At 40.8% G+C, this 20,203-nt stretch overlaps 1 protein-coding gene across 7 annotated transcripts in view; it reads left to right on the top strand.

Moving 5' to 3' along the window:
• The window catches only part of SEC31A (SEC31 homolog A, COPII component), a 113,497-nt gene that overhangs the window by 45,416 nt on the left and 47,878 nt on the right, over positions 1-20,203 (top strand). For all 7 annotated transcript variants that reach the window (XM_089675902.1, XM_089675922.1, XM_089675887.1 and 4 more), the window contains exons 6-10: positions 1,536-1,676; positions 1,764-1,906; positions 2,076-2,175; positions 12,191-12,352; positions 12,567-12,719. In XM_089675902.1, coding sequence (XP_089532028.1) covers positions 1,536-1,676; positions 1,764-1,906; positions 2,076-2,175; positions 12,191-12,352; positions 12,567-12,719 — 699 coding nt within the window. The remainder of the gene's footprint in view (positions 1-1,535; positions 1,677-1,763; positions 1,907-2,075; positions 2,176-12,190; positions 12,353-12,566; positions 12,720-20,203) is intronic.

Genomic DNA, 20,203 nt, shown 5'->3' with positions numbered 1-20,203 from the left:
TGCATGTGATTAGCACAGGGCCGATCAGCAATGTCTAGATAGATGTCAGGGGTTCTGCATCCTCCGTGAGCAGAAGGAAACCTTCTCCTACAAGCCTTAACCAGTGCTCTGCTGAACACTGATAGAAGTCACAAGACTGTTATATACTGCTGATGACAAAAGGTATTTAGCAGTTTATATTTACTAAAATAACTAAACTAAAAACTGCATTTACATTTAGTGTGTACTGTGAGAGACCAGATGGAGTGTTTTAGTAACACTTTAAAAGAGAAGTGTGGGATTAAAATAAAACAAATAAATAATACTCACTTAGGTGGATGCAGAATTGGTCTGATGCTGCATCTGTCCCCCACTACCTCTAAGACCGAGAACTGAGTGATCAAAGACCTCGCTTGGTTCTCTATCTTCATTGAGCAGAAAGCTGGTGACTGACTTAGCTCTGCCCCTCCAGTGCGTTCTGGAGTGTCGGGCTGTGGAGGGGACGGAAGCAGTTGGCTCAGATTCTCAGCAGCACACTGAGAGGCTGAGCCAGTTTCCTCTTAGTAATCTGGGTGGATCCCAACATTAAAGTCAGGATCCCTCCAGAGTCTGGACAGGCTGAGTGACATCAGCCGTTATTGGTCTTTAGACCTCAGCCAGCTGAATCTGGGTCACAGGAATGCAGAATTGAGTGCACTTCTATGACCCACAGAAGACATAGGGCCAAGTAAGCTTTGGCCCTACTTCTCCTTTAAAAAGAGCATAGGGACTGGGAAGTGTTAATCATGCTAGCAACCTAGAAGACATGTCAAATTTTGTATTTTTCACCTTGTTCTCCTTTTAAAGCGGAGTTCCAGCCTTTTTTTGAACTTGAAATATTTCAAATGCCCCTCCAATGTACAGTGCAAAATGGAAATATTTTTTTTTGTTTGTTTCTAAATACCTTTAATTTAATTCTTCGGGCGGCACTTCCTGTCCGGCCGCCTAAGCGATGATGTCATTAGGCGAATCACATTGAGTCTTTGGGAAGCCTAATAATGTAATGTGATTGACAGGTTGCCATAGCAACAGGGTGGGTACTTCCGTGACGCCGCAATTGCTATGGCAACCTGTGCTAAACACAACACGCCGTGCAGTGTCATTACTGCGCTGGCTCGAGATTGGGAGGTGCATGCTGGGTAGCCAAAAAGACACAAGTGGACTTTAGATGCCCACATCCTAAATGGCCACCTGCCTGCGTCTGAGATCAGGTACATTTTTAAAGATTTTAAGCTAACCAGCACGAATACTGTTCTAACAGTATTCTAATTTTAAATGTACAAGTAATAACAATCACAAGGGAATTAAAAACAAAATTGATTATGGTGACTGGAGCTCTGCTTTAAGTTCAAATTTAAAGCCATGTCATTAGCACTTTCACCTGCGTGAGCCTTGTTGGAGGATATCTATTGTGTTGTTCTGAAGAGATTCATCTTTGAAAATGTACATTTTGTATGATAGCAAGTTAGCCACATATACGCACCTACCTTTTTAAAGCTTGATGTAATTTCTTGTAGCCTCCAGAAGACATAGGTTGTATCGCATGGAACAGACAAGTTCAGCATATTCTGGCTTCTACAAGCCCCAGTGGTCGGGCCACTGTGTGGGATCTCAGGAAGAATGAACCAATTTTAAAAGTCAGCGACCACAGCAACAGGGTACAGTTGCCATCCACACATATATTTTGCATTTCATAGAATCTTTGTGATTTTCTTACTGTATATTTTACTTTTATTTTTGATCAGATGCATTGTTCTGGCATGGCATGGAACCCTGATGTTGCTACTCAAATGATTTTATCATCAGAGGACGACCGGCTACCTGTCATTCAAATGTGGGATCTCAGATTTGCTTCTTCACCATTAAGGGTGATGGAAAATCATACAAGGTTTGAGTATTACTATTTCTGGTATATTTTATTTTTGCGAGAGAGAAATTGTCTGTCTTCAGACTTCACTTTATTATGAGTTATTTTCAAAGTTTTTCCACAAGTGCTAATATTGATAAGGTTGTATCATGGCAAAGAACATTTTCTAATTGTATGCTTGTCATTTCAGGGGCATTTTGGCTATTGCTTGGAGTGTAGCAGACCCAGAACTGTTGCTGAGCTCTGGAAAGGATTCAAAAATACTTTGCTCGGATCCTAATACCGGGGAGGTAAGTTCTTTAAAGTGACATAAAAACCAGATAGGTCCTAGTCGCTCTAACCCTAAAGTGTAAATATAGGCAGATATAAAAGATTCCCAATGATCCATTTATTATTATTATATTACTATTATACAGGATTTTTATAGCCCCAACAGTTTACACAGTGCTTTACAACATTTGTGCATTATTTATTTTTTAAATAGTACTTCAGTCTACATTTAATCTTTCTACAAGTTCCCTATAACCTTCTGAACATCCGCCTTAAGACAGTCAGGTTTTACTGCTTTTCATAGAGTTTGCAATATAAAAAAATAAAGGTTGTTGAGTGTAATAAAAAATAAATAAGTAAATCATTGAGCTGCTTTTTCCTTTATCAAATCACAGCCTTGTCCAATGTGTATTGTTTTGACTTCAGTGGAAAAAACTAAATGTTCAGGATCTTGTCTGTTGTGGTGCCTTGTAGGGCCTGAACATATTTTTCAGAGATCAAATAGCCAGCTGAAAAAAGTAGGAGCTGGCAAACTGCAGCTGGTCACTACTGGTATTCTCCAAACTTATTTTACTGACATATTTACACAAATTCATAAACACAAGCTAAAGTGCGTACTTGTGTGTGTAATATCAGTAAGACTCAGACAGTTCTTGGTTGCACTTGTCCTGTTTTTGTTTTTTTCTTTATCATACATGACGGAACACAGAGCAGGCCATCATAATGACTATGTGGGTTATATGCCACCTATAGGTGAATGGACACTGGCTGACCAATCGAACAGGAAGTCCTCCCCCATATAACCCCTCCTACACTGGAAGTACTCCGTTTTTTCTGTAAGGTGGATGTTCACTGAACATGTGCTGCATATGCTCTGTGAAGCATACTGGGAGGTCTAGAACAACTCTACTGAGAGTCAAGCGCCTCAGTCAGATGCATTTGAAAAGCTGTTAGCCAATATGGATGGTACCCGAGCCTCGCTGGATAAGGAGAAGAATCCTCGGGGTTTTGCCTGTAATGCGGCTTTACGGTGCTGGACCTTGTGTTTTAGGAACCCTGTGCAGTTTGATCTGACCAAGGCGCTTCCGGCAGGGTGTCATACGGGTCCAAGGCAGTGGCCCTCATTTAAAAAAGGGGGAGTCCTTGAAGGTCTTTAGGACAAGGCCCGCCGAGATGGGTGAAGGTTGGTCCCTGATTAAGAGTTAAGGGGCTTGCAGTGGGATTGAGATATATATACTGTATATATACAGTGGCGATCAAAAGTTTGGGCACCCCAGCTAAAGATTTGTATTAATGTGCATAAAGAAGCCAAGGAAAGATGGAAAAATCTCCAAAAGGCATCAAATTACAGATTAGACATTCTTATGTCAACAAAAGTTAGATTTTATTTCCATCATTTACACTTTCAAAATAACAGAAAACAAAAAATGGCGTCTGCAAAAGTTTGGGCACCCTGCAGAGTTAATATCTTGTACTGCCCCCTTTGGCAAGTATCACAGCTTGTAAACGCTTTTTGTAGCCAGCCAAGAGTCTTTCAATTGTTGTTTGAGGTATCTTTGCCCATTTTTCCTTACAAAAGTCTTCCAGTTCTTTGAGATTTCTGGGCTGTCTGTCACGCACTGCTCTTTTAAGGTCTATCCATAGATTTTCAATTATGTTTAGGCCAGGAGATTGTGAAGGCCATGGCAAAACCTTCAGTTTATGCCTCTTGATGTAATCCCCCGTGGATTTCGAGGTGTGTTTAGGATCATTATCCATTTGTAGAAGCCATCCTCTCTTTAACTTCAGCTTTTTCACAGATGGCATCAAGTTACCATCCAAAATTTGCTGAAATTTTATTGAATCCATTTTTCCTTCTACTCGTGAGATGTTCCCTGTGCCACTGGCTGCAATACAACCCCAAAGCATGATTGATCCAAACCCATGCTTAACAGTTGGACAGAGGTTCTTTTCATTAAATTCTGTGCCCCTTCTTCTCCAAATGTACCTTTGCTCATTCCGGCCAAAAAGTTCAATTTTAACCTCATTGGTCCACAGAACTTGTTTCCAAAATGCCTCAGGCTTGTCTATATGTTCATTTGCAAAGTTCAAACGATGATTTTTGTGGTGAGGACGTAGAAGAGGTTTTCTTCTGATGACTCTTCCATGAAGACCATATTTGTACAAGTATCTCTTTATAGTGGAATAGTGTACAACTCCAGTGTCTGCCAGATCTTTCTGGAGGGATCGTGCAGTCAAACGTGGGTTTTGAATTGTTTTTCTCACAATCCAGCGAGCTGTTCTGTCTGATATTTTTCTTGGTCTTCCAGATCTTGCTTTAACTTCCACTGTTCCTGATGACTGCCATTTCTTAATTACATTCCGAACAGAGGATATTGACATCTGAAAACGCTTTGCTATCTTCTTATAATCTTCTCCAGCTTTGTGAGCGTCAACTATTTTCAGTTTCAGTTTTCTAGACAACTGCTTAGAAGAACCCATGGTGCTGATTGTTGGGGCAAGGTCAGATGAGTCTGGGCATTTAAAACCTTTGAGATTGACATCACCTGGTCTTCCCAGACAATGATTGAGAACAATCCATGACACTGGCAGGTCTCAGCTTTGCAAAGGAGGCAGGGTGCCCAAACTTTTGCAGACACCATTTTTTTGTTTTCTGTTATTTTGAAAGTGTAAATGATGGAAATAAAATCTAACTTTTGTTGACATATTATAAGAATGTCTAATCTGTAATTTGATGCCTTTTGGAGATTTTTCCATCTTTCCTTGGCTTCTTTATGCACATTAATACAAATTTTTAGCTGGGGTGCCCAAACTTTCGATCCCCACTGTATATATAAATAATCTGTGTATGCGGAGGAGTCTGCTCTGTGTGAGTGGGAAGACATCTGGGGGGAGTACTTCCTTTTTACCTGTAAGACCTAATTTTGGCTACAAGAAGGTGTCTGTTACCACAGGGGCGCATGTGCATGGGGACACATGCCCAGTAGGCAGCAATAGGAGGAAGTCGGTCATATTGTTTATATAGGATGCTGCCTGTTACATGTGAGCTGCTGTAGCCGCTGCTACCACTGCGGAACCCTGGAGGGATGGCCAGGACACAGGGCAGGTTATTCTAAAGGGCATGTGAGTACTCCCCTGGGAGGTTTGGCCAGTCAGGCAGGAGAGTTGTGTACATGCTACCTCCTTCTATTCAGTAGACTGCAATTGGAGTGTATTGCTTCACTTTTAAGTAGGTCTATGATGTATGTGGTGTTTTGATTAAATTCTTACACAGTTCTTGTTACGCTGTGGAGCCTAGTCAAAGTTCTGCTTAGTTATCCTCTTCTGAAAGACCAGGGGCAACTGGTCAATCTGACCCACTGCGTTTCTTCAGCATTGTGTCTACTACCGGTGCATCCACTTCGGCGTACATAACTAAGGAGGATCTTGCATCAGCCTTAGCAGGGTTAGAAGATAAGATTGCTGGGATGGTTGCATCGGTGGCTCAGGGGGGTAAGAAGAGGGAAAGATCCCCATCTTTGGACCCACCAGTCTTGAACAAGAGTGGTTGGAACCTGAGGATGAAGCTGCGGTAGAGGATCTTGAAGAGGGCCAGGCAATTGATCTCTGTCAGAGGAATCACAGCCTGATGAGAAACAGGTGGTTTCTGCTTCTCAATCACAGAGGTTATTAGCTAAGACCCTCACTGATATGGTCTAGTCAGGTTTCAAGTTACCCCCAGTGGAGGCATCTGAGGTCTCTTATTTCTCTTTCGTGTCACTAAAGCCACCTCAAAGTATTCAGGCAATTCCGGTGCATCCTCTGTTGGAACAAGTTTTGTATGCTGACTGGGAGCACCACCTAAGAGATTCTCCCTTTTGTATCCTATGGAGGAGAAGTTTGTTAGAAAGTAGGGCATGCCCGGGGGTAGACACAGCTGTGTCTTTCCTGAATAAGCATTTAACTTGTACTGTGGATAATACCCAGCTGTTTAAGGATCTGGCAGATAAAAAATTAGAATCGCTCCTCAAGTCTTGTTTTTCTTTGGCAGGGGCTGCCGCACAACCAGCGGTTGCTGCTATTGGTATATGTCAGAGTCTGAATGACCATGTTCAGCGGGTGGTTAGAAGAGGACACGGATGTGGATTTTGCAGTTTTACCACAGGCTTTGTCTTTTGCAGTTGATGCCCTTAAGGATTCAATTCAGCAGATCTCCCGCATGGCCCTGCTGTTTGTACACATGCACAGGATCTTGTGGTTAAAGAGTTGGGCGGCGGACCCACCATGATAAAGATTGTTGAAGGGTTTTCCCTTTCATGGAGAACATTTGTTTGACCTAGGCAAGTATATCCAGAAGATCTCAGGGGGAAAAAGTACGCTTTTACCCTATAAGAGAAAGTCCAAACTTCTGACCTTTAAGGGCCCAGGAACATCGGTGATTAGTGCCTCTTTTGGTAGACAAACATTTTGTCTTACGCAGGGCTCTGCATCTAAGGGCACATTTCAGGGTCAGGGCCAGAAGAAACCCTGGGTGCAGAAGCCCGCCAGGTCATATTTTAAATCTGCTTTATTATGAAGGGTCGCCCTTGTGTGGGTGAGGGGAAGACTTTTGTTTTTTTGCGGATATCTGGGAAGAGCTGACCCAGGACAAGTGGGTCACTGCTACAGTTGCTTAGGGGTACAAACTGGAGTTTTGGGGAATTCCTCCTTCCCTTTTCTTAAGATCCAATGTATCCACAAATCCATTGAGAAGGAAATCTTTGTTTCAAGCACTCGACCGGCTGTTATCCCAAGGTGTGATTATGGAGGTTCCAGCGGACGAAAGGTTCCAGGGATTTTATTCAACCCTATTCACGGTTCCAAAACCGAATGGGGATTGAAGGCTTATTCTAGGCTTAAAGGGGCTGAACCAGTTCCTAAAGATTCGTTCATTTCAGATTGAAGTCAGTCCGGTCAGTAGTCACATCTTTACTAGAAGGAGATTTTCTAGCGTCCATAGACATCAAGAACGCATACCTGCATGTGCCAATATATCCAGCTCATCAAACGTTTCTGTGGTTTGCAACAGAAACTCAACATTTTCAGTTTGTGGCACTACCTTTTGGGCTAGCTACAGCTTCTCGAGTGTTTACAAAGATTCTGTCTCCAGTTCTAGGGCTGTTTAGAACTCAGGGAATATAGATTTTGGGCTATCTGGACAATCTACCGCTCAGGGGTCAGTCAAGTCCAAGCCTTAGAAAAAATATGGCCCTTGTGATTCATACTCTGGGATGCTTGGGCTGTTTGCTCCACTTCGAGAAGTCGTCCCTGAAGCTAGTACAGAGTCTGGAGTATTTGGGATGGGTCCTAGACACTTTAGGTAAAGGTGCTTCTGCCTCCAGGAAAGGGCCTGCACCCCCAGAGATCAGGTTCGGAGTTTGAGGAATATTCTTTTGGCATGGCACAAAAAGATTCCAGCGCTGGATTACCACGTCTTTGTCCCCCGGGTGCTGCAATGCTTGAATTGGTGGTTGGAAGCTTGGAATTTGGAAAAGGGAAGATCTTTCCCACAAATGATTTGCAAGCTGGGTAGCAAACGATGCCAGCCTCTTGGGTTGAGGGCTGTTCTAGAAGGGACCACAGTCCAGGGGACGTGGTCGCTGCAGGAAAAGATCCTTCCCATCAATATCCTGGAGCTTCGGGCAGTGCAGCTTGTCCTGAGATATTGGACGATCAGGCTTCATGATTGGCCCATCTGGGTCCAGTCCGACAATGCTACAGCAGTGGCATACATCAACCACCAAGATGGCAGGGGGGTTCAGGAGGAGGTAGATCCCATTCTGGCTTGGGCAGAAGGGCATGCTCCAGTTCTGTCAGCAGTATTCAGTCCAGGGATAGAGAATTGGTAGGTGGACTACCTCAGTCATGGGCAGTTGTTTCAAGGAGAATGGGCTCTGCATCCTGAGGTGTTCTCGGCAATCTGCCAGCATTGGGGGTACCCGGACATAGATCTATTGGCATCCAGGTTCAACAGCAAGGTGGACAGGATTGTGTCCAGGACACGGGACCCTCTTGAGATATGGGTAGATGTCTTGGTGATACCGTGGGATCAGTTTTCCCCAATCTATGCCTTTCACCCGATTCAGCATCTCCCGCGGCTATTATACAAGTTTGGAGATGAGGTGATTCCAGTGATAGTAGTGGCACCAGCCTGGCCCAGGAGGTGTTGGAACGCGGACATTGTCAGGCTAGCAGTGAGCGATCCATGACCTCAGCCAGATCAGTCACACCGGCCGTCTCAGGGACCTATATTGCACCCAGCTTTACGGTCGCTGAATTTGACGGCATGGCTGTTGAGACCCAAATCATGAAAGATAGGGGAGTGTCAGACTCGGCTATCCACACAATTTTGAATGCTAGGAAGCTGTTTTCTAGTAACATTTATTATAGAACTTGGAAGGCATATATTTATTGATATGAGGATCGAAATTGGCATCCCCAGAAATGTTTGATTGGTAGAATTTTGTGTTTTCTCCAATCAGGAGTAAAAAAGAAGTTGGCTGTTGGTACTGTTAAGGGTCAGGTTTCAGCCTTGGCTGTTTTTTTCCAAAGGCTGATTGCTTCTCACTCTTTGGTATGTACTTTTTTACAGGAAGTGATGTTCCTCCTGTCAGACAGCCCCTGTGTCCCTGGGACTCGAACTTGGTCTTGCCAGTTTTTCAGAAACCACCATTTGAACCTATCATGGAAATTCCATTAGTTCTGCTAAATCAAAAGGTTCTGTTTTTGGTGGCAGTCACCTCTGCAAGAAGGGCATTGGAGTTAGCAGCTCTTTCTTGTAGTTAACCATTTTTTACATCAGGATAAAGTGGTGTTACGGCCTCATCCGTCCTTTTAGCCAGAGGTGGTTTCTAGTATTCATCTCAATCAGGACATTATTCTGCCTTCATTCTTTCCTGGGCCTCAGTCAGAAAACAAAAGATCTTTGCATGCCCTGGATGTGGTTCAGGCAATGTGAGTTTTTTTAGAATGACGGCTCAGATTAGAAAGGCTGATTCCTTGTTTAATTTGCCGGAAGGACTCGGGAGAGGACAGGCGGCATCCAAACTTTTTCTGAGTGGATTCGTCAGTTGTTCATTCAAGCCTATGGTTTGAAAAGCAAGGTTCCACCCTTTCGGGTGAAAGCCCACTCTACCAGGATTGTGGGGAATCTTGGGCTATCCACCACCGGGCGTCAGTTGCTCAGGTTTGCAAGGCTGCTACATGGTCTCATACATTCACAAGGTTTTACCAGGTGGATGTCAGAGCCATGGAGGATTCTGCCTTTGGTCGCCGTGTTTTGCGAACAGCTGAATAGTTCCTTTTCGGATGTTGACATTGGTTATTGTGATGTCACCCACCCCTCAAGGCTATTGTTTTGGGACGTCCCACATAGTCTTTATTATGGGCTGGTCTTTGTCCCGTGATGTATAATAAAGAAAATTTGATTTTTTCTGTATATTTACCTGTAAAATCCATTTCTTGGAGTACATCATGGGACACAGCGGTCCCTCCCCACTTTCTTGATTTTCATTGCTTGCTACAAAAACTGAGTACTTCCTGTGCAGGAGGGGTTATATGGGGGAGGACTTCCTGTTTGATTGGTCGGCCAGTGTCCATTCACCTATAGGTGGCATATAACCCACATAGTCATTATTATGGCCTGCTCTGTGTCCCGTGATGTACTCTAAGTGTGTAGAAAAACTCTAATTTGTTTCAGCATCCCACACAGACAGTACAGTTTCAAAATCTCTAGTATACACAGTACTGATCCATGTTTCTTCTTACTCTCACAGTACTGACTCATATGTTTTCTCACTCTCTTACACACATCTAAGAACACAGGATGAACGTTTGTGACTGAGGATATCAACAAACATTAAATCAGTGACCTACAAAAACTCTTCCCCAGAGTCTCCATTATAATTACTGAAAACTACCAAAACAATAAACCTGTATTGCAGACTACAAACACCTGCTTACACATATCATACTGTGCTAAAAATTAGGAAAAACAGTGCTGTGCCCCAAGAACATTTGTTTATTTGTACACAAATACAATGGTTGTGTAAGTTAAAACCCCAGATCCACTTTGTATGCCATATCCTAGGGTGCTTATATATACGTTTTTCTAAATGGCATCAGAACTAGTACGTCACGTAATGCAAATCCACAAGAATGTATATAGAGATCTTTGTCTTATCTCCAAAAAGTTGCCATCAGAAGGGCATTGAGAATACACAGGCATTTATATGGGATATAAATGGTCTTGGTATTTTTGTGTACAAATACAGATTTTTGGTTTTGGGAGTGCTCAGTGATTGAGGAAATCCCATTTGTACTAGGCTTCATCTAGTGGCGGTCAAGGGAACTGAAGCCAATGAAACTGCATGTAAAATACTTAATGATACTAAAGTCTTGTTTTTTTGTTTTGTGAATAACAAACATGTTATACTTACCTGCTCTGTGCAGTGGGTTTGCATAGAGCAGCCCGGATCCTACTGTTCTTGTGTTCCTCGCTGGCGCTCATGGCCCCTCCCTCCTGTCGGGTGCCACCACAGCAAGCAGCTTGCAATGGGGGCACAAAAACAGGCTTGCTCCTGGGCATGCGGATCTGTGTGTCCATTCACACACAGAGCCACAGCTCGACCCCGCCCTTTCTTGATTGGCTCCTGCTGCTGTCTCAGCCAGTCAGGAGTGTGAGTTCCCAGAGAAGGCTCCTGTGGACATTGCTGGATCAGGATAGGGCTCAGGTAAATGTTAGGGGGGACTGAGGGACTACATACACAATGTTTTTTTTACCTTCATGCATAGAATACATGAAGGTAAGAAACCTTGAGCTTTTAGAACCACTTTAAATACTTGGTCCTTGAGAGCTTTTTTTTTTTTTTGTCCTAAAATCTGCAGTTCCATGCACTGAAACATTGTCTTGCAGTATCTTGCAGTGTTGTTACAGAGATGATACAGTGTGTTTAAATAAGCATACTGAATTTTGTAATGCATAATATAACTATGCAATTTGGCATATAGGAGAAAATTGAGTTCTGGGCAAAGACCAGCTATAGCTATTATGGGATTGTCTTTGTCAGCAGAAGTTCAGTGTCAATGTTGATATGACAGACACATCTGAATATGATAGTGGTCATTCTGATGTCCGCTTGGGATGTCTGGCAACGTCTGCTGCTGGTGATAGAAGTGCAATTATCACTTGATATGGTCATAACTGGAGTTTATCTCCTGTTAAAGTGGTTGTAAACATCAGGCATGATATATGAACAAAGTGTATCCAGCTATAATGTGTTCTTCAATTAGGAGCACTAAGTGTCATTTCTATCTTTTGCTTCCATCGTCTGCTATCAGCATGAGTTTCTTCCGACAGGTTTTCCTGACACAAAGAGAAAAAAGTTACGGGAGTAGAGTGACAACCTCGGCTCTCTTCCTGTGAGCTGTGTGGAGGAGGGTGTGTCTCTTTTTTCCAATCATCTCTCGGAGTTCTCCTTGCTGAGCTCTGCAGAGTGTAACCTCAGCTCTCCACCCCCTTTTTTCTGAACTCTCAGATAAGCTGTAAACTCAGCACTTTAAACAGATATAGAGAAGAGAATTCCGCAGATAAACGGGTATAATTTATGTAGGAGGATTTGTTTAATCTCTGTGTATCACCTGAAGCCAGCCACTTCACTGGGTACAGGTAAGGACTAGCAACCACTTTAAGAATCTTTAATGCTATTGCCTGGGTTCTTGTGTACCAAAGTTCAAAACATTGACTCAGTTTTGTGTACTGTATGCACTTGTGCAAAGTTCTGGCCTATTACCGATATACAAAGTTTAAACTTTGGGATTTTGAAACTCTAATGGAGTTCTCTGCCTGCGGTAACATGTGAGCCGATACTTTGTTGATGAACAAAAAACTAATTTTAGCACCATATGGTTAAAATAGGCAGAAAAATGCTACAATACTAGTATAAAATAAAAATAAAAAAAAATCATGAATGCAGAAATAAATACATTCTTTACTAGCTGTTCTTTTTATGTTACCAGATTTTATATGAACTGCCAACAAACACTCAGTGGTGTTTCGATATCCAGTGGTGTCCCCGTAACCCAGCTGTGCTCTCTGCTGCTTCTTTTGATGGCCGCATTAGTGTTTATTCCATTATGGGTGGAAGCAATGACAATCTGAGCCAGAAGCAGGTAGATAAGGTAAATTGGTCATTTTCTACTTATAGTACATTGTTACGCATATATTGTGCGTGTGTGCGCGCATATATGTGTGTGTGTGTATATATATATATATATATATATATATATATATATATATATATATATATATATATATATATAAAAATATATAATTTTTTTTTACTGTATTGGTTGACCTTTTGAACATCATTGATATTTCTTGTATATCATGTAGCTTTCTTCATCATTTGGAAACTTGGATCCATTTGGTACAGGGCAGCCTCTTCCTCCTTTGCAGCTCCCTCAGCAGACCACTCAGCAAAGTACTGTGCTGCCTTTAAAGAAACCTCCTAAGTGGCTACGCCGGCCTGTCGGAGCTTCATTTTCTGTAAGTGATTTTTTTTTTATTTTTTTTTTGTTTTTGGAACAAAGGTTGCCCAGTCATTTATAGGAGCACTTTGATTGTTGTGTAATTAGGTACATGTATACCATTTATGTTGGCTTTTCATGCAAGGTGTTTTCTTTCTGGTGAAGTGTGCTGTTTGACAGAGAGAATCTTTGGCATTGGCAGTGTAAGTGCTAAATGGAAAACTTTTCCTATTTTCTTCTGTTTGTTCCTGACATAAACCCAGCCTTTCATCTCTCAGTAAACTTTTCATAGGTAAAAAGAGTCCTTCATGTGCTGTCTGAGTGAAAATCAGTCTTGTTTCAGCAAATCATTGATGCAGGGAAGTGCCTAATTGTTAAAGTTGTAGGTTTATTGTTGTACCGTGCAGTGTGACTGTTTGCTGTGTACAAGGCTTCTTAAAAATTACAGCTGACGCCTAACTTTTTAGGTTTTCTCTAGTCATCAATGAAGCTGGCTCCCAAAGCAAATCCTGATGGCTTCTAGATTGGACAGGCTGGCTCCTGAATGCCATATTAATTTTGTCCACCCCTGCCTTAGTAGTAATACTACTTGCACTTAATAGGGCTTTTGTATTGTTATTTATTTTCGCTAATTTAGGGCTCAAGTACAGGGGCGTTGTTTCCCTGCATTTAAGGTGTGTGTTCAGAGGCTGCATTTTCATTTGAACTCCGCTGCATGCATTTGAATGGAAAAATGCAGCATTTGACTAGAATGTCCATTGACATGTATCCCTGACCAGAATAATTTTAAAGTGGTAACTAAAAAGGGCTACAATTACATCTTTATGGAGCATTTGCATGTGTTGCATTGCAGCAGCCCATTTAAATAGGCCTCCTAACACACTAAAAACTAATTTTAGCAACGCAATTCTGAGTGAATTGGAAAGAAGTAAAACAGATGCCTAGTCTGTAATGTTGTAACTTTCACTGTGGAACAATAACCTTAGAAGCAGATTCATATCTGGGTTAGTTGCGCTACAACAGGATTGCAGCATCCTCTTCACTCATGGTACAGTTACTTCTTCTGCAGGACACACATTTTAGTTCAAACACAACAGGCCTTATTTTGCCATTTGTGCCTTGCATAACAACTGTTTTTTCCTATCATTCAGCCACTTTAGACATTTATGATTTTATTGGCTGAAACCAGGTCAGATATTGAAAGCAGTATGATCATGAAGGAGAAACTATAGGTGGGCACTTACATTCCCCACAAACACCCCGTACTCAATTGCCAAATACCATAAACCAAAATAACATAAACAACCAATGGTGCTGCATGCAGTCCAACACCAATATGGAAATACTGTTTCTGTGCCACCAAATCTTCCCAAAGTGCTTCACCTCTTGTGTCACCGCAGTGCACTCACTAAAGATCCATGAGCCTCTTATTTGTAAGAATAGGTCATATGGCACTGTTAGCCCCAGATGCTCTCCAACAGATGTTCCTCACTCTTCCTCCAATCATCACTTGTCCTATGTACCCAATGTTTCTCCATCAATGTCACCCAAGGACCACAAAAGCAGAGTCTCTCATTGTGCAGTATTTAATTAAAACTTGGCAATAAAAAGTATTACATTTGACACTTACAAAACATGGTGCCCAATATCTCAGCACCAATACACTCAGCGCCTGTGCACTGCCGTTCCACTTCCTCGCCATGAGTTCCAAATACCGGAAACCGGAAGTGATGAAGGGATATGGCCAGAAAAACCGTAAGCAGCCTCTACATGTTTCATCGTGTGTCACCACAGTGCACTCACTAAAGATCCATGAGCCTCTTATTTGTAAGAATAGGTCATAAGTCGCTGTTTGATCCAGATGCTCTCCAACTGCTGTTCCTCAGTTTTCCTCCAATCATCACTTGTCCTATGTACCCGATGTTTCTCCATCACTGTCCCAAGGACCACAAAAGCAGAGTCTCTCATTGTGCAGTATATAATTAAAACTTGGCAATAAAAAGTATTCAATTTTACACTTACAAAACGTGGTGACCAATATCTCAGCACCAATACACTCAGCGCCGTTCCACTTCCTGGATGTTTTTCATAGGGGGGGGTCTATGACATTTTTAGCTATAATATTCCTTATCCCTGGGGCTCTTTTATAAATTAAATTAGGTGTTTTTGGTAGGATACTCTTCAGGGATTGGTCTGTTAGTAAAATCAGTCAATATTTCTTAATACTTTTTTCAAGATCTATACATTGAGTGTTATATCCAGTTATGAAGGCCATATCACATTTTACTTTGCTTTTCTATTTTTGTTTAGTTAATTTCTTCCTAGTAGTTTTTTCCAACACCTTTTGTTTATATTCTTTTCCCCTAAACCAGGGGTAGGCAACCTGTGGCTCTCCAGCTGTTGCACGACTACAAGTTCCATCATGCCTCTGCAAGTCATAGCTGTAACTGTCAGTTTTGTAATGTTCAATGCCTCATGGGAAATGTAGTTCCACAACAGCTAGAGAGCCACAGGTTGGCTACCCCTGCCCTAAATCTTTGTATTAATATATTTGATTGAACCATGAAATCTTTATCTTGTAAACAATTTCTTTTAATTCTCATAAACTGTCCTTTCGGGATGGCTGTCTCCCATCCCGGATGTTGACAGCTCCTAATAGAGATATACCCGTTCCTGTCCGTTTCTTTCAAATAGGTGTGGGTTTGAAATGATGGTACTCCCAGAATTCAAGATGTAGAAAGTGTACCATCTCATTAGTCACGGTGTTAGTAAATTTATTATCATACTGGTTACTGTTTAACCCTTGTAAAAATCATGTTAATTCCACCCGGTCTCCCTCCCAAATAATAAAGATATCATCAATATATCTTTTATATAGTCTAAGCTGGGGCCATACTTTGGAAAAGACTTCCTCCTCTTCCCATTTGTTCAGGAAAATGTTGGCTACACTTGGTGCATATCGGGCTCCCATAGCCACCCCTTTCACTTGATTGTAGAAATCACCCCAAACCAAAAATAAATATTGGCCATTGCCATTTCAAGACCCTCAAGGATAAATTCCTAGATTGTAAGCTCGAAAGAGCAGGGCCCTCGAACCCCTCGTGTATCACATTGTATTGTTATTGTACTGTCCCCCTTTGTAATGTACAGCGCTGAGCGAACTGTTGGCGCTTTATAAATACTGTATAATAATAATAATAAAAAATTACCTCTGGGTGGTGTTAATATTAGATAACGTTATTATGTCCCAATCTACTGCCTTCAGCCTTCTTTCTGCTAAATGTTTGTATATAGGGACTCTATGTCCGACTAGTATGGTATTGTTCTGTACTGGAATATTTTTAAGCATATTAATAAATTCTCTACTGTCTTTAAGGGAAGCCGTACTTTACTAGCTAGTTTCTGTAAATAAATGTCTATATATTCCCCAAGTCTGGAATAAAGAGACCCTATTCCACTAATATTGGGTCAGCCATGAGGTTTAGTTTTATCGTTTAGTTTTATTTTTATGAATTTTTGGGACCTGGTATATAACTGGGATCCTTGGGGCTTTAAGTGTTAGATATTTGACCTCTTTCTTATCCAATATTTTTCTTCTTAAATTCCTTTTTAACCCAACCATCTCATTTTTTTTTAAGTTGTTTCATTGGGTCTCCTAATAATTATTATAGGTTTCCCTATCACTTAGTATCCACTTCATTTCTCCTTCATAGTCCTCTTTCTTCAGAGTAACAACCACCCCCTTGTCCGCTGGCCGTATTAGCACTCCATTCCTATGTTCAAGGGCTTTTATCCCTTCTCAAATGTTTTATTCCCTTCTTTTTGGACAAAACTTCTTGAACCTGAATTTTAAACCCTTCAGTATATTGATGGGATAATGTTCTGGGATTACATGTGGATTTATTTTTGAGTCCACTATGGGTATAGGTTTTTTTTTTTTTTTACTCATGTTCCTCATGATTCCTCTCTATAGTTATCTTGTGGGATGGCATCTCTATCTACTGGAGTGTAATTCCTGATCATCCTCTTGCCAATTATAATCCTTCTGTTTTTTGTAGTCCCTGAAATCCCTTTGATATTTTTTAATTTTTTTCATTTTAGTCTCATTATCAAATTTCTGTAGATGTTCCTGTAATTTTTGAGCCTGGGTTTTATATTCTTGTGTGTCCTCAAATGGTATATTTTTTTTTTCTTTCAAGGTTTTAACTTTATCTTCAATAAGTATAAACTTAGTTTTTCTCCTCTGCAAGATCATACTGAGTAATTTTTGTTCACAGGTATTGAAAAATTGATACCATTCTTTCAGCAGTTCTGGGTCCTCTATTCCATCATTAGGGGCTAATGTCCCACCGAGCCTTCTAGGTATCATGTTTTCTTTTATGTATTTTTCTAGAGAAGTTATATAAAGAAAAGGAGTTGGAAAAAACTAGGGACCTGGAAAGGAAAATGGATTGGGAGAGATTAACTAAACAAAAAAAGAAAAGCAAATTAAAATTTGATATGGCCTTCACAACTGGATATAACACTCACTATAGAAGGGTGGAAAAAAGTATTAGGAAATATTGGCCAATTTTACTAAGAGACCATTCCCTGAAGAGTATCTTACCAAAAACACCTAATTTCACTTATGAAAGAGCCCCAGGGTTAAGGAATAGTATAGCTAAAAATGTCATAGACCCCCCCCTAAGAAAAATGTAACATTTTTAGAAAAGAAAGGGATTTTTAGGTGCAGAAGGTGTAAGGCCTATAAAAGAACTAAAATTAAAAAACAGGCACATACCTGAGTTTTACTCCACCACAGGTAAAAGATATGATATAAAGAAATTCATCACGTGTTATAGTAAGAATGTTGCATACCTAATTATTGTCTGTGTGGATTATATTACATTGGACGCACAACCATAAAATTATCCAAACGTATTGGAGAACACATTACTAACATTAAAAATGGGTATGGAAAACATAGTCTGTCCAACCACATTAGGGTAGCACATAATCCTTTTCATCTTTCCTTTATAGGTATAGTTAAGGCAACCAGGCATTGGAGAGGAAGTGATCTTGTGAAAGAAATTTTACGAAATGAAACGAGATGGATATATGAATTGGATTATCTGGCACCACAAGTGTTAAATATAGATATAGCTTTAAATTGCCTTCTTACTGATTTTTGAAAAGGAATAGCCAATACTAGGTATTCTGGGGCTGAGAACACGATTGGGTCCATATGGAGAAATAGTGGGGGGCTTCCTGTAGGGCATTAAAGTGAAGAATAAATGCGAATGGGCAGACTTAGAAGCCAAAACCTAATAATTCAGTAAAGGGAAATATGTTTTATGCCCAATAGATTATAATAAGGGGTTTAATAGGGGGCTTCTAGGGGGATTTTAAGTAGGTTTTCATCCATTCAATTTTTAGGTTTTAGATTTAGATTTTTGGTAAGACTAGAGAAATTTAGTGTGGGAGCAGGGATTTTAGATGTTGATTACAAAATTACTAGTGCATTTAGGTGGTCATCTTTATATTGAACACTAGATGGCATTTGTGCTTTGGTGGAGGAACCAATGAGGTATGGTTGCTCAGTGCATGAAGAAACCATATGAACTCTGTCTGCACACAGGTTAATAGCTTATACTTAATAAACATTTTTATCTATATTTTCTCAATAGTTTTTTATATATTCATGTATGCTATTGGATGTGTAAATGTCGGCACTAGTTCATACAACGATATGCAGTTTTTATGAGAACCGAAAACCGTATAGAATCCATTTTGTTGGAGACCAATTTTCTCTGATCAATCAGTAACCAGGGCATACTATATATATCTATGGGAACATGGCTGACTTCTTTAGGATGCCACACGACGAAACATGTAGAGGCTGCTTACGGTTTTTCTGGCCATATCCCTTCATCACTTCCAGTTTCTGGTATTTGGAACTCATGGCGAGGTCCAGGAAGTGGAACGGCAGTGCACAGGCGCTGAGTGTATTGGTGCTGAGATATTGGGCACCATGTTTTGTAAGTGTCAAATGTAATACTTTTTATTGCCAAGTTTTAATTAAATACGGCACAATGAGAGACTCTGCTTTTGTGGTCCTTGGGTGACATTGATGGAGAAACATTGGGTACATAGGACAAGTGATGATTGGAGGAAGAGTGAGGAACAGCAGTTGGAGAGCATCTGGGGCTAACAGCGCCTTATTACCTATTCTTACAAATAAGAGGCTCATGGATCTTTAGTGACTGATTTTACTAACAGACCAATCCCTGAAGAGTATCCTACCAAAAACACCTAATTTAATTTATAAAAGAGCCCCAGGGATAAGGAATATTATAGCTAAAAATGTCATAGACCCCCCTAAGAAAAACATCCAGGAAGTGGAACGGCGCTGAGTGTATTGGTGCTGAGATATTGGGCACCACATTTTGTAAGTGTAAAAGTGAATAATTTTTATTGCCAGGTTTTAATTATATACTGCACAATGAGAGACTCTGCTTTTGTGGTCCTTGGGTGACATTGATGGAGAAACATCGGGTACAAAGGATGTTTGGAGGAAAACTGAGGAACAGCAGTTGGAGAGCATCTGGCTCAAACAGCGACTTATGACCTATTCTTACAAATAAGAGGCTCATGGATCTTTAGTGAGTGCACTGTGGTGACACAAGAGGTGAAGCACTTTGGGAAGATTTGATGGCACAGAAACAGTATTGCCATATTGGTGTTGGACTGCATGTAGCACCATTGGTTGTTTGTTATTTTGGTTTATGGTATTTGGAGATTGAGTGCGGAGTGTTTGTGAGGAGTGTAAGCGCCAATTTATTGTTTCACTTTCACAACTAGGAGCACCACTAGGTGCTCTTAAAGGGGCAGCTACAAAAATATTTCAATGCACCTATATGGTGCAGGTGTACATAAGGTTTCATCATATTTGCATTTCACTTTTGGCATTATATGAATATTATGGTTCTGCACAGGTAGTAATTTAGCTTGGAGGAAAGGCGCCATATTTCTTTTATTCCTTTTCATTTTTATTTGGTTTATGGTATTTGGAGAGTAAGTGCAGGGTTTCTATAGGGTATGTAAGCGCCCACTTATAGTTTCACTTTTACATGATCATGAAGGAGAAGATCAGCATAATAGCCATGCAGTGTTCGCAGGCATGTTTTTCCTTTCAAAGGTTTTCTTTAAGGCAACCATCAAGGGTACAGGAAAGTCTAATTGTTGGGTCATGCAACTGGATGTCCAGTGCAACTTTTTTTTTATCTAGCAACTAGTAATCAGTAGTTGTTTTACACTCCATAGCAATTAAAACATACATTTTTTTTATAGCTAGTCTTTGAAACTCTGCAGTGATGACAAAAGTTGATGTTTTCTTCGAACTGAAAAGATTTCAGACCACCTGCAAGAAAACGTCTTTAGCAAATTTACAGTGTAATTCTGAGATTTTTGGCATGGTGAGATGTGTGATTGCTTTCCAGATGTGGACCATAGCAAAATCTTTGG

The sequence above is a fragment of the Staurois parvus genome, unplaced genomic scaffold (assembly GCF_062004578.1).
Source record: "Staurois parvus isolate SC_StPar_1 unplaced genomic scaffold, SC_StPar_1.0 ptg000013l, whole genome shotgun sequence".
Taxonomy (NCBI): Eukaryota; Metazoa; Chordata; class Amphibia; order Anura; family Ranidae; genus Staurois; species Staurois parvus.
Note: the sequence above shows the minus strand (reverse complement) of the source record. Positions and strands in the feature narration are given on the sequence as shown.